This window comes from Homarus americanus, unplaced genomic scaffold (assembly GCF_018991925.1).
Source record: "Homarus americanus isolate GMGI-L3 unplaced genomic scaffold, GMGI_Hamer_2.0 scaffold37049, whole genome shotgun sequence".
In the NCBI taxonomy this organism is placed as follows: domain Eukaryota; kingdom Metazoa; phylum Arthropoda; class Malacostraca; order Decapoda; family Nephropidae; genus Homarus; species Homarus americanus.
In genome coordinates, this window is record NW_024731829.1 from 428,036 (window position 1) to 443,407 (window position 15,372).

At 39.7% G+C, this 15,372-nt stretch overlaps 1 protein-coding gene across 1 annotated transcript in view; it reads left to right on the forward strand.

The window, feature by feature from the left end:
• Positions 1–15,372, forward strand: part of LOC121867841 — a 94,371-nt gene that overhangs the window by 67,166 nt on the left and 11,833 nt on the right. Inside the window, exon 3 of the mRNA XM_042367959.1 lies at positions 13,075–13,235. Coding sequence (XP_042223893.1) covers positions 13,075–13,235 — 161 coding nt within the window. The remainder of the gene's footprint in view (positions 1–13,074; positions 13,236–15,372) is intronic.

Here is a 15,372-nt window from a genome sequence, read left to right on the forward strand (position 1 = left end):
GCTCGTTATGTTAGTAAAAGCTGTTTATGGGATGTTATGACGAGAGAGCAGATTTGTAGTCGTAGTAAACCCTGCTTTAGTGGTCAGAGAAGATGATTACAGATGGCTATGAATGTGGATGACTAGGATTAAGGATGACTATGATTACGGATGACTATGATTATGGATGACTATGATTATGGATGACTACACGTTATATAAAATCCTCTTAGTATCGTAGAGTCCTCTGAATATATCAACGTCAGGGTCGAGTTACCATCTGTATAATCACATCACCACATCGTCATCCATATACCTATATTTTAAACTAACAGGTGGGATTTACTCTCATATTTCTGATGACATTTGTGGGAGCTGACATACGGGATTTAAATCATCTAGGAGGTTTACCTGCCTATGTATTCAACGTTCTACCTAACCTAACTTAACGTAAACCTAACCTAACCTAAACTAAACCTAACCTGACATAACAACACACACCTTCCTTTAACCTCTTACAAATCTTACTCGGAAAATTACAATACCCGTTTTCTCGTTTTTTTTTTTTTTTTCATCGATAAAAATATTCAGTGGAGGTGCTCAAGGGGATAGCCGTCAGATTCTTGATGTATGTTGGTCGTTTTCAGGTAAAATATGACCCAATTTGAAGGATCAGTGAGCCAGGCTGTGAGTTTAGGAACGACAAGCAATGCGGCAGAGATTTATTCATGAGTGAAATTTAGTGCCATGAGATATTTCGACACCCAAGTACACCTGTAGTTTACGGTGTGATAAACGGCTTTGTCACGTCCTTCCTTCCTTATTTCTTCCTTCCTTCCTTCCTCCCTTCCTTCCTGTCTCTCTCCCTTCCTTTCTTCTTTCCATCCTTCTTTCATTCTTTTCTGCTTGCCTCACTCCCTCCCTTCCTTCTTTCATTCCTTCCTGCCTGCCTCTCTCCCTTCCTTCCTTCCTTCCTTCCTTCCTTCCCTCCTCCCTTCCTTCCTTCCTTCCTTCCTTTCCAGGCGTTTGGGTACAGGTAGTAGATTTAAACTTCGAGTCATGTACAGATTTATATATTTACGTGTTTTATGGGTGTGTCCAGGTGAGCGTTGGTGTTATAATGTCATTACAGCGTTTCAACAGGTAAGGTCATTAAGCGCGTAACTACTTTAATAATGACATTAATCCATCAACAATGACATATAGGAAATACAACATAACCTAACCTAACCTAACCTAGGTACTGCCTATGAATAATTGATATAATTAATACACAGTACTGTATCAGAAAATACATAGATATCCCAGGCTATGTATCCTTTGTGGTGTATTCATCATGTATATCTGTATGCATATCATCAAACTCATGTAATTTTTAATAACATACACGATACAAACACACGGTTGATAACAGTTCCTTGCCTACGACACGAGAATTAATAACATTCTAATAACTTTCTTACTCTACGAAAACACGAATGATAACAGTTTATTCCCTACAACAAAAATGATAATAACATTCTTACTCAGATAGTATGTTTATAGATGCATGAATGTGACAGACGTTCTCAAGCCTCTCTGAATTCTCACTAATATCGTGTCCAGTGTTAACGCATTATCGATATACATTCCATCTGTCATGCACGCTGTAAGTTATGTATATAGTAGTGTTGCTTTCACTTACTAAATGGTGTGTGTGTGTGTGTGTGTGTGTGTGTGTGCACCATAAAAGAAATGTAATAATATCCGTGTGAAGAATTCTGTACGTAACCTCCATTAACATACAAACATGAAATTGAAAAATAAACACACACACACACACACACACCCACGTATAACAAACTGACTACATTAGCGGTGTTTAATCATGCGTTAAAACACATTAAGTTGATACGCAGTGAGCAATATACCCATCAGAAAATAACTGTATTTATCCCTGAACCAAACACGCGAAATACTTACCAAAGGAATGTCATGTGCTGGGTTGAGTGGTCAGGGTTAGAGGTGAGTGGTAGATTGGGTTTATTCTGTAACTCATGTGCTAGGTTGAGTGGTCAGGGTTAGAGCTGAGTGGTAGACTGGGTTTATTCTGTAACTCATGTGCTGGGTTGAGTGGTCAGGGTTAGAGGTGAGTGGTAGATTGGGTTTATTCTGTAACTCATGTGCTAGGTTGAGTGGTCAGGGTTAGAGCTGAGTGGTAGACTGGGTTTATTCTGTAACTCATGTGCTGGGTTGAGTGGTCAGGGTTAGAGCTGAGTGGTAGACTGGGTTTATTCTGTAACTCATGTGTGGTTTAATATGTGTTGGTGTGAACAGAATAATTTTTTTTGTTTGTGATGGGATAAAAACGGCACTTAAGTTTGATGATAAGAGATGTATGTATGTATGTATGTATGTATGTATGTATGTATGTTTGTATGTCTGTATGTATGTATGTTTAAACTCTTAAACCTCAAAATACCTCAAAATAAAACACCATCGTCTTTAAACTTCAACAACAACAAGGACACAAGGACTACCACTTACCACCATCACCACCATCACTCACCATCACCACTCACCACCACCACTCAACACCATCACTCACCACCACCACTAACCACTCACCTCGTCTTCTAACCAAAACTACAAGTGACTCTACCAAACTACTTAGATCTAATCACCTTGTTAGATCTCGCCCTCCAACTACAACAAGGCCCATCACGCCACTACCACCTCCCCTCAAGTTTAGTACCACTCATTCCCAACTCACTAAAAAAAAAAATCCTAGTTTGGTATTACGTGTGTGAAAAATGTAAATAAATCCTACAAGACGAGAAGTTCCATATCCTACGGTCATATTCTAGAAGTCGTACAGTCTCCTCCAGTCATATCAAGTCCTACAACCTCCAGTCAAATTCCTTCAAGTCACACACACACACACACACACACACACACACAGACCAATAACCTTCCGTCTCAGTAGTTGCAGTTGTTAGACATGGAAGGAACTACAGCCAGTCTCCGTGTTGTTCTTCCGTATGACAACAATTACGGGGTTTATGGCACGGCTCAGCCACACTGCGAGCATACAGATGATCCTCTTGTTCCTCCTCTTCTTCTTCTTCTTATTTTCCTCTTGTTCCTTCTCTTCCTCTTCTTCTTCCTTCATATTCTTCCTCTTCTTCTTTTTCCTCTTAATCCTTCTCTTCCTCTTCTTCTTCCTTCCCTCCTCCTCTTCATATTCTTCCTCTTCTTCTTTTTCCTCTTAATCCTTCTCTTCCTCTTCTTCCTCCTCTTCCTTTTCCTATTCCTCCCCCTCCTCCTTTTCCTCTTCTTCTTCCTCTTCATCCTTCTCTTCCTCCTCCACCTCCACCACCTCCTCCTCCTCCTCCTCCTCCTCCTCCTCATCCTCATCCTCTCTTCTTCCTCTTCCTCCTCCACCTCCTCTTCTTCCTCTTCCTCTTGCTTATAACCAACCTCCTCCACCACTACCGCCACCGCGATCACCACCGCCACTACTAAAACTACCATTAATGCCACCATCATCACCCATCGCCACCACCACTACTAAGACCACCACCACCATCGCTACCACCACTATTAACAACTACCACCACCACTACAACTACCTTGACCTTTGTTCATTACTATACTACCACTATCCACGTCGCCCCAGCCACTGTTACATAAGTTATTGAATTTTGTATAGGGTGGGGGAAGGTGTTGTTATTGTTGTGGAGTTGGTTTTATTCCTGTCATTCAACCTTCAATAACTATAAGATCTCATAATCACGTACTCTAGATTAATTCCATAACCTAACCTAACCTAACTTAACTTAACCAAACCTAACCTAACTTAACCACACCTAACTTAACCAAACCTAACCTAACGCTAACCGAACTAACACGAAAGCTTTTTTTTTCTTTTAATTTGAGAGAGAGAGATTCATCGTCTCTTATTACCTCAGGGAGTTAGTGGATGTTATACCGTAAGCGCGTCTACTAAATAATTAAATAGACAAGTCAGAAATAGATCCCAAGAGAGAGATATTCTATTTTTGTTTATCATGAGTGTCGGGAGATTTATGGTACATCACCTCTAGCCATTCCTAAATTTACAAGGCTCTCTCTCTCTCTCTCTCTCTCTCTCTCTCTCTCTCTCCTTCGTTTTTTCCTTGCCTCTCTCTCTCCCATCTTCGCTTTCCCCTGCCCCTGCTCTCTATCTCTCCCTCACCCTCATTTTTCCCTCCCTGCCTCTCCCTCACCCTCGTTTTTCCCTCCCTGTCGTATCATAGAGACCAAAGTTTCACCGTCTCCTCCAACCACTTCTGAATTCGCTTTTTTTAGGACGGGTTCGAAGATTCAGAGTCTCGAACTCCTGGTGACCCTCCCCTCAAGTTTCCGATACTTTTCACACCCTTTTTCGAACTTGTCTCGATTCAGCTCGTGTTGGAGAAGTTGACCTTTGATTAACTCTCGCTGCAGGCACGGGGGGGGGTCAGGGAGGGACGTGACGTGGGTTTGTTTTGTTTTTTTTCTCCTAAATACAAGGACTAAATCCCTCCTAGACAAAATCCTAAAGGAGAAAATTCCACTAGACAATCCTCCTCAAAAGGTAAAAACTCAAATCCCCTCAGTTCGTGTTTATGTAAATCCGGATACCCAGTTAGTTTGTGTTGTGTTTTGACTCAAATGAGATTTTTGCCCAACAATCAGCTTGTCATCAGTAGAACAGAAAAAGGCAGAAGTCAAAATAGAAACACCAGTGAATTTCTAGTTGCTCCCAGGTGACTCATAACCACAATCGGGGAATTGCAACACAACATGGCAGCCACACCACATCAATAGGGTGTAGGTAGGGGGGGTGTGTGGAGGGCGTGGTAGCCAGATGAACTACGTAAAGCCAGACAGTAACCTCTATCTTTGCTCCACCCTACCACCTACAATCACAGTAATTCAGTGTTGGCTAGACTAATATACACCACACCTTATGAATAACTCCTTCATTTACCCCAAAAAATATAAAAATAAAAACCATACTCTCTCTCTCTCTCTCTCTCTCTCTCTCTCTCTCTCTCGTCTGCTGAATTACACTCCATTTACAAAATTACACACTGCACCAAGGCTACAATGTTTTTCCTTTCAACGTGTTCTGTACATTGATTCACCAGGTATTCAGTCACTAGGTATTGCAGGTAAACAGAACACAGAACACGAAAATAATTTACCACACACACACACACACACACACACAAACACGCACATACCTGAGTTTGACCGTTACTTCAATCCTGGAAATACACTCACCTGCTCTTAATTAACAACTAGGTACGGTGATTACTCGAGTGATTGTTGAGGTGGTTGTATGGTGCATCAATAACGATGGTTTTTAAGTGAGTGTTAATTAGGTTATTGATGGTAGGTATTAATGATTAGATAAACCCCTTTAGTACGATTATTTAACCCTTTGTGTACGACGACTTAACCCCTTGAATACGACGGCTTAACCCCTTGAATAAGACTACTTAACCCCTTGAATACGACGACTTAACCCCCTTGAGTATGACGACTTAACCCTTGACTATGACGACTTAACCCTTGACTATGACGACTTAACCCATGAGTACGACGACTTAACCCTTTCATTACGACGACTTAACCCTTTGTGTACGATATCACTGCTCTAAATGGAACTGATTACCGCATTCAAGGCATCAACACAAACACAACTCTCTTAATCTAGCGACGATGATCACAAACTGTATATAATAACCTCACAGACACGGATCAGTGAGGGCATATCACCTTGACCCAACGTGTAAGACTGGACAACTCACCTGGGGAATAATTAACTCCTGTCATTCACGTATACAGGGTCATCCACCATCATTCGTACCATAAATAAAATATATGGTAATTGTATTTCTAGTCTAAATAAAAATAAATAAATAACTACAATAATAATACAAACTATAATTGGTATCTTGTCCTTATCATCCACCATTGGTAAATGAATTAAAATACATTGCTTTAATATTGCTATCATAAATAAGTTAAACAATACATTCTTAACTAAATAACAACCCATTAACGATCAAATTACCCCAACAAGACGCAACAACCCTTTAACGATCAAATTACCCCAACATGGCGTAACAACCCATTAACGATCAAATTACCCCAACGCGACCTCAAAACTCATTAACGATCTAAATTAACCACTAGTTGAGCCGCTCACTATCGCAATCCAAACCCACCATTCAGTAACTCTCTAATGAAAATAAAATATGGACAAGAAAAATCAACAGAATATTGGCTGGACTCTAAAAAAAAAATGAGCACTGGCGTTAATTATAGTGAAACCTCCATATAACGGACTTCTCTCTCGATATAACGGACTTTCAGCTCTATGTATATAGTTCGTTATATGGGGGTTTCACATGAAACTGACCCTTGATATAACGGAATTTCCTCTCTATATAATCCATAAGATTTTTTTTTTTATATATAACGGACCCTCGATATAACGGACTTTCAGCTCAATATTGTTCGTTATACTGTAGTTTCACATCTAACAGACCCTTGATATAACGGAATTTCCTCCCCATATAGTCCATTAAATAGAGGTTTCTCTGTATTACCTGGCCGCACAACACTCACCTGGACCTGACATATAGCGGAAACTAATCAGAAGTGCATCAATATTTTTACTCCCACGTTAACTGATGACTGACATATTATTAACACATAATATATATAAACATATCTCATGAATCACATAGATATCGCATAGACATCATATAGACATCGCATAAATATCATATAGACATCGCATAGACATCATATAGACATCGCATAAGCATCACATACGTAGATATCGCATAGAATCACATATACATCACTTAAAAATTACATAAATATCACATAAACAACACATAAAAATCACATAAACATAATATCACATAACTATCACATAAACACCATTAACATAAAATCACATACCCATCACATAACCATCACATAAACACCACATAAACATTACTGAATAGATGACTTAATGTTTCTGAAAATATTCTCTCCGTTTCATTATGGCGGAGCTCCAGTGTAGTGAGGTACCTTTATTTTGGGTAGGATTAATGGCCTGGGTAATGGTGTGGGGGTTATGATGTAGGTAAGTTTGTGGGTTGTAGATAGGTTGAAGGACACGTGATGGTAGTAGTAGTAGTAGTGGTAGTAGTAATAGTGGTGGTGGTGGTGGTTGTAGTAGTAGTGGTGGTGGTGGTGGTAGTAGTAGTAATAGTGGTGGTGGTGGTGGTGGTAGTAGTAGTAATAGTGGTGGTGGTAGTGGTAGTAGTGGTTGTGGTGGTGGTGGAAGTAGGAGTAATAGTATTCTTAATAAGAGTGTTAGTGGTAGTTGTAGTGGTAGTAGTAGTAGTAGTAGTAGTAGTAGTAGTAGTAGTTGTAGACAGAAATAACAATATTAATGTCAGCAACAACACCAAATAGTAACAACCAAGACAACAGGATTAAACTAACAGAAACCATGATAATTATTCAAATATAAATAACACTAGCAAGAACTAATAGCAATGGCAACACTGTGGTAATGTTCACGACAGCAATATCAAGAACGTACATACACACACACACACACACAGCTGACCTTGGTGGGTGGGTAGGGAGGGTGTACTTAATCATACTTATGTTCATACGTTATCCGAGTTGGGTTAATTTGGTATTAAACCTTCCCTCTCCCCTTCCCCTTTCTCTTCCCCTCCCTCTTCTCCTTTCTCTTCCATTCTTGCCCCTCTTTCCCCTTCCCTTCCTCACCATCTACCCCATGCCCCCCCCTCTTCCCCCTTCCCTTCCTCACCATCTACCCCATGCCCCCTCTCCTCTTCTCCCTCTTCTACCTGTCCTTCCTTCCCTTCCTTCCTTCCTTCCCTTCCTTCCACCCCTCCTTCTTTCTTCCCTTCCCCCCCCGTTGGTCAGGGTGTTCCAAGAAAAGAGGGAGGAAGGGGGATTTATTACCGCTATTAAAGCCATACTTTCTCGGTAATATTCAGCAGGTCGTGTTACTTTTCCCTGGAGGTGGGTTTTTTTCTTCATTTTTTCTACTTTCTTCTCTTGTCTTTAACGTGAAAATACAAGAAAGGAAAGACAAGGATAATTCATAATGAAAGAGACGTTTTACTCTGGCTAAAACCTTGTACAGTATATTAAAAATAATCAAATTCCTCTGGTTAAAAAGAAATGTACAAAACTCGTGTTACTCTGGTTAAAGCCTTGTCCAGATTACTTCCTCTACCCCCCTCCCCACCCCACCCCACCCCACCCTTTACGAGGTACGGATTACTGTGGTTGAGACCTTTACTGAGACTATTGCACTATGCTACCTGGTTGGTTAATCTAGGTAAACCCTTGCCACCTTACTTGAGAATGCTAGTACGTCTGGTCACGAAATATCTCGCCATTGTACGCTTGTGTTCGACACCGTTGCGGCCATTCATTCATCAGGATATTTGGGGAACAAACAGCGTGACCTTATACACATTCAGGCAGGGACCACAGTTATTGATTGCTTAGGTGACGGGGAGCGTGGTGGAGAGGTGTGACGGAGAGGGATGGAAGAGACTGGTTGTGGTGGAGAGGTGGTGGTGGAGAGGGTTTGTGGAGAAGCGTTGTGGAGAGGGGTAATGGAGATGGGTGGTGGAGAGGCGTCGTGGAGAGGGGTGGTAGTGCGTAGGTGAGGGGTTGGTGGTGGTGGAGAGAGTGTGGGTTATAGACCGGTGTTGGCGTCGTTCCCTCCCACAGGTGAAGGAAAGGTCAGGTGTGTTTGTCTTCAGAATGCTAGATGGCTTCCACGATTGAGACATTCGGTTTTACTAGGACAGTTTATAATACCTTTCGTGCCAACCTCTATTGACAGTTACGACCGGTGTAAAGGCATCCAATTGGTGATGTTTATAGACCTGACGACAAGGAACATAAAGATAAAAATGGTTTATTCTATTTGTAGATTTTTAAAAGCGCTGTTTGAAAAGATATTAAATTAATGAGGTAAAATAAACTAGTAAAATTTGAATCTATCCTCCATAATAAACTGCCAGTCGGTAAAACGATACTGCCTCTACCGTACCCCCTAATGTAAACACAAATTGTGACGGCATTACCATGTAAACACGGGCGACCGCAATGCATCTGTAAAGGCCACGTCTAATATAATTCATTTCATGCATTTTTCAACACATTGGGTGAAGTTTGCTTCCGACGTGAAGCCAGCGAATAAAAGTCACCCAAAAATATGCCTGAAGAGAATTTGTTCAACAAAATCATTGAGGACTTGATCACTTTTTCAGAGGAAGACTAGAAAGGGGTTTAGACGTACACAATATTTCTTGTGTCATGTTAAGGTCAGGGAATGTTTTCATTGATAAAGTGGAGTAAACACGACCCACAACTTCAGATATTAATGGAGAATCAATACACTTTAATTCTTACTATGAAACGAATGACTTGATTTGAATATTGGTCAACATATGAAGTTTACATATGGTTTAGCTCTCTCTCTCTCTCTCTCTCTGCGTTTTGCATATATATTCTTACACATCCCGTCCTATTTTTTTTTGTATGGTGCACCACGAGTGTTTGACTATCCCCATTCAATACACAGTTTACCACTATACACTAACACAACCCATACAATCTCCATACAATCCTACGCCATATATACACCATACACGCCTTTCATCTCCCCCATCTCGCCCTCTCCTTCCTTTCATCACTTTTCTCTGTTTCTTCATTTTTCCTTATGTCTCAATCACTTATATCCTCATTATCCATTTTCTCAGTTATCGTTTATTCCGTCATTTTAAAACTCATTTTTTTATTTTTCTTTCTTATTCACTTTCATAATAAACACTATTTTGTTCAGCTTTTATTCTCAAACGATTTCTAATTGTCTGAGTTCTATTTTAATTCTCTCTTTTCATATGTAACTTCCACACTTCGTCATTCTTACCTTGCACACCTGACACATAAATTGGAGTGTCTCTCTCTCTCTCTCTCTCTCTCTCTCTCTCTCTCTCATAACTACATATCCCCTTTATCCACACCAATACCCAGAAGATTACATCAAACCAACTCACCCCACACACACACACACCACCATCATCATCACCACCTTCCCACACACCACTATCACCACCACCACCACCACCACCAACACCACCATCACCACCACTCCCACACAACCAATCACACAGACTATGCGTGAGGGGGGCCTCAGAACCAACACAACGCTCGGTCTATGGACACGAGTACCAAACACATTAAACTTTTTTCAACTTTGTGTAGTGGGTTTGGTCCGCCCAACCCGAGGCGTCCATTACTGAGTTGTGTTTCGGCGGGTTTGCCAAAATCCTCATATTTTATTTACACGGACCGATGCTCTCAGCCCCCTACACCCCCCACCCACCCCCATCTGAAATGTATGTTTTTGGGTACGTGTTTTTTATAGGTTTTTTTTTGTGTGTGTGTTTTTGCACCGTTGTATTGGGTTGTTTTCAATGTGATTTCAGCTATGTTTTTACTTTTTTTTTAACACTTATTTACAGGTTGTTGTATTATTACTATTACTATTACTATTATCATCATCATCATCATTATTATTATTATTATTATTATTAGTTTTATATTGTTTCGTCACCAAAATATGTGAAACTGACTGAAACTAAGAGAGTTGTATATCACTGGTCAGGTATTTGTGCTGTAAATTCACATATTTTGTTATTTTCCTTGTTTAGCCATCACACTAACATTAAGGTTTATGGCTGATCGAAGTACAATGTTTTCAATGGCTATAGTTTCATTCCCAACTTTCCTTCCTTCCTTCCTTCCTCCCTTCCTTCCTACATTTATTCATTCCTTCATTTATTCATTCATTCCTTCCTTCCTTCTTCCTTTCTTCTTTTGTGCGTTCCTTCCTGCCTTCTTTCCTTCCCTCCTTTCTTCATTCTAACCTTCCTTCTTCCTTTCTTCCCCCCTTCCTTCCTTCCTTCCTGCCTTCCTTCCTTTCCTTCCTTCCTTCCTTCCTTCCTTCCTTCCTTCATTCTTTCCTTCCTTTCTTCCTTCCCTCTTCCTTTCTTCTTTTGTTCCTTCCTTCCTTCCTTCCTTCCTTTCTTTCCTATCCTTCCTTCCGTCCTTCCTTTGTTCCTTCCTTTCTTCCTTCATTCAGCATCTTTCTACAGCTATCAATATTAATGTACGTATAACTTTCTGATAAAATATAACTCACCATGCTACTGTTATTCTATCTGTATGTACATGTTCTAGTGAGTGTTTGTCAGATTCATCTAAATAACAACGTGTTTTAGTCAGTTTACAGTAAGAATATAACGTGTTCTTAGTTTACAGTAAGAATATAACGTGTTCTTAGTTTACATTAAGAATATAACAACATGTCTTAGTTTACACGACGTAATTAACACACCTCTCAGGAGCTACACTATACCCATACGCTCTCTAACACGACCTGCATTTATGTCGTTATATATTAAAGAGAATTGCCACTACGCTTTCTATTATCTCCCAGCAACTCAGAGTCTCAATGTGACGTAACCTAACCTAACCCAACCCAACCTAACCCAACCCAACCCAACCTAACCTAAGATGGCTTTCAATCCGTGTATGAAGTGCTGGGCTCAAGATGAAGTCAGTATATGAAGTGCCTTTAGAACCTCTCCTGACCGTCTTGGCCTAAATGACGAGGAACAGATTCCACTCTAAGTGAAGTAGTCCTCCAGTGTTAACTCTCCTCCCCCTCCACCTCTCTCTCGTACACGAATGGAGATGGACGGACATACACTTGTTCTGATTGTTACATACACACGCACACGAGCATACATACATACATACACATCCGCGCACATATACATACATAGACACACACACATACATACACCCACACATATCCCATCTACCTCGCGCTACAAGAGAGAGAGAGAGAGAGAGAGAGAGAGAGAGACCCCAAACAAGCACTATACCACGGCACGTACTGGGATATCAGTAACGCTGTGATGACAAAGCACGTTTTTTATTTATTTCATACTGAGTCATTACCAAGTTCTCAATTTCCTGCTCCCTGCCGGCAAGCTCTGGGAATGAGGGAAAACGACTCACAACCAACACGTTCCCCGGGCCATCTTTATTGGGTGCTGACAGCTTCACGGCATCCAATCAGCATTATGCTTGTACTGCTCTTTTGTGTTGCCAGTACAGATATTGGAATTATGGAAGTGTGAGTTTAATTCCCTAAGGCTTTGTTTTCTTAATTGTATACAAGTAGACTGGAACCAGAAGCAAAAGCAAACACATTAATTAATTCACTCTTATGACTGGACATATGTGTACCCCTTCCACAACACGGCCATGAGATATAAATAGCCATTGACCTTTTAATTAAAGCTAAACAAGACACAAACTATATCTCACAAACTATATCTCGCAGCGCTGTAAATCAAGTCATATGTAATGTGTAATAAGCCAGTACTCAGGGTTACGACTCTACTTTATGTGAAGGTTTATGCCGGCGGCCAGAACAAGTCGATACATTCACCTTCTACTATATACGGCAGCGTTTGTCTCACCCTGTCTCACAACCCGCCACCACCACCTCAATTAATTTCCCGTGGCGCACTACACTCTGTTGTGATTTATATTGCGCAGCCAAAGGTCAACTGTCCACTAGGGTCCACAGTCTCCAAGGATCGCAAGACAACTTTCCTCCTGACTGGTGATTTAGTTTTCCTTTCCTCCTGACTGGTGATGTAACTTTTTTCCTGACTGGTGACATAACTTTCCTTTCCTCCTAACTGGATGACTGTAAGAACACGAGTAACTGGCACACTAAAGCTTATAACATAAATAGCGTCCATATTACACTGAGACTGTACCGTAACTGGGTCCATTCCTCCCCCCGACGAAACACCCTAACAAGTTACTCCCACATGTAGTCTAATACTTTAACAATGGCTTCACTCTTCCACTTAACCTCTAATAAACAGCGCCATTTTCTAAAGTGGTACATTAACCCGTGATCTTGTGTACCCGCAGGACCCCAAGGCAACTCCCCCAACAGCTTAGGTGGTTACAGTGGCAATCTACAAGGCAAGGATGGGATATTTCTTCAGTCAAACCACACCGAGATCACCGCTCAGTCTGGGGCCACCGCTGCTCTTCCTTGCCGCCTGTCCTCACCGCTTGGGGACGGAATGGTGAGTCTTGTCTTTCTCGTTCCCAAAATGTTTCCAATATTGAGGATTTTACTGTTTTCTATGTGAATATTTGATTTATGTTAACCCCTTCACTACAGAGACGCCACTGTTAGTATTTTCTTCAGCTAATGATTTTATTCAGCACAGAAGTAACCCCGTACATAAGTGGTTAAGAACGATTATAATAGTGATTTACTTATTACAGCAAATGAATCCGATTATTTTGATTAATCTAAGTTAAAACAAAAATTTTTACTTATTTTCACCAATAACTTAAAATTCTATTACTCCACAAATTTTCAGGATATTTCTACAGTTTTCTTTCATATGAACACACACACGAATGGCCATTACTTACGGGTCCTTATATTGATGTAACACTGTTATTACTAAGCATCAATAATTAAGGTTTATATAACTAGTCTATCAAGGCAACATAACATATCACTCAACCTCCACAAACTCGTTCAAAATATATCACGTTAAGTATATATTATCTTCAACTAAATTAGGATAAATGCTATCTACTTAATACCATTGATTACCATATTTTTAGAACCTACTGAAAAGGTATTGAGTTTTATCGGGGATTTACGAGGAAAAAGGGAATTGGTATATCGGATGTAAACTTTGAAAAGCTGGAATTTTGGAGGTAAACTTTGAAAAGCTAGTATTTTGGAGGTAAACTTTAAAGAACTGGTAGTTTGAAGGTAAACTTAGCAACTGGTGAGTATCCATTATCAATATATGTGTGACCCCTTCTGAAGCATTGATTTTCGTGACGCCATGGCCGTGTAAGCGTCTCTCTCTCCACCACGTCACTGTCTAAATTAACCATGATACGTCGAGTCACAAAAACGTAATATCGTAATCCTTAGGTGAATTAAAAACATTGTCAATCAAAGCAAGAATAGGTCAAGTTAAAACAGCATTTAATAATCTAAAAGGCTGCTGAAAGGCTTTATATGGCAAAAACTGATGTAAGGGTCAGTATGCGTGGACAATTTTAGCAGACACCAGAAGGAGGTTAGAGACCTTTGAAATGTAGTATTATAGGTGAATGTTAAGAATAAGCTACACTGACAGGAAAACAAATGAAGAAGTACTAAGATTAGAAAAAACTTCAAGAGAAATACTTGAAATGTACAGAAAAATACAAATGAGATACTTTGGTTATATAATTAAGGATGAGGGAATAATAACAAATATTAATGGGCAAAGTTGAGGGTAGGAGGGCCAGAGGAAGGTAGAGACAAGGATGGGTGAATGAAATTAAAAACTGACTCCCCAGAGAGATACAAAACCTTAGAGGATTGATAAAAACAACACCGGGAAGTTAGAGTGGGGGACTGTGGTCGCCAACCCTCAGATAAGTTGAAGGTACTCTGATTCATTCATTCATTCATTAATAACAAAACAATAACAAACATAATACATACATGACAGATAAATATACAAAATCTTTACTTAGTTGTATAAAATAAAATAGATAAAATGAAATAAATAAATTAATGTATCGAGTAAAATTGGAAGAAATAATTACATAAACTCACCTAATTTATCCTCGGTCCCTCTCCGTCGTTGCCTCCACTGGGTATAAAAATAACTCTCCGGACGCAGCAATATTTTAAAGTCCTGGGGGAGAAAAAAAAGAGTTGATCTGAGTTAGTTGGCAAATAACCCTTTCTTTTTAAATTCAATTCTGGGGTTAATATTCAATTTCTACCCTGAATAAAATAATATAAATGTAAAAATGACAAAATTATCTCGTCCAGACAATTATTTTATGTGTTTATTCAATTTTCCCTGTGGGTTTTTTCAGGGTTTTTTTTATATCTTTTCAAAACAGACTAAAATTTAATAATAAAAAAACTCAAAATTCGTAATATGAAAATCAACAATGAGTAATTAGTGGGAATTATACATATATATATACACACACCAAAATTGTACAGTACATTGTCGGAATATGAAGGTTTATTAACTACTGAATTACGTCACTTGTCAGTTGAATATGTTCATCACACCACGTTGATGGTATATTAAAAACGGGGTTAAATTAGTTATAACGGGGTTGTTACTATTACGATTTAATGGATGGTGATAGTAATTGTTGTTGTTTATGATGGTGATGGTA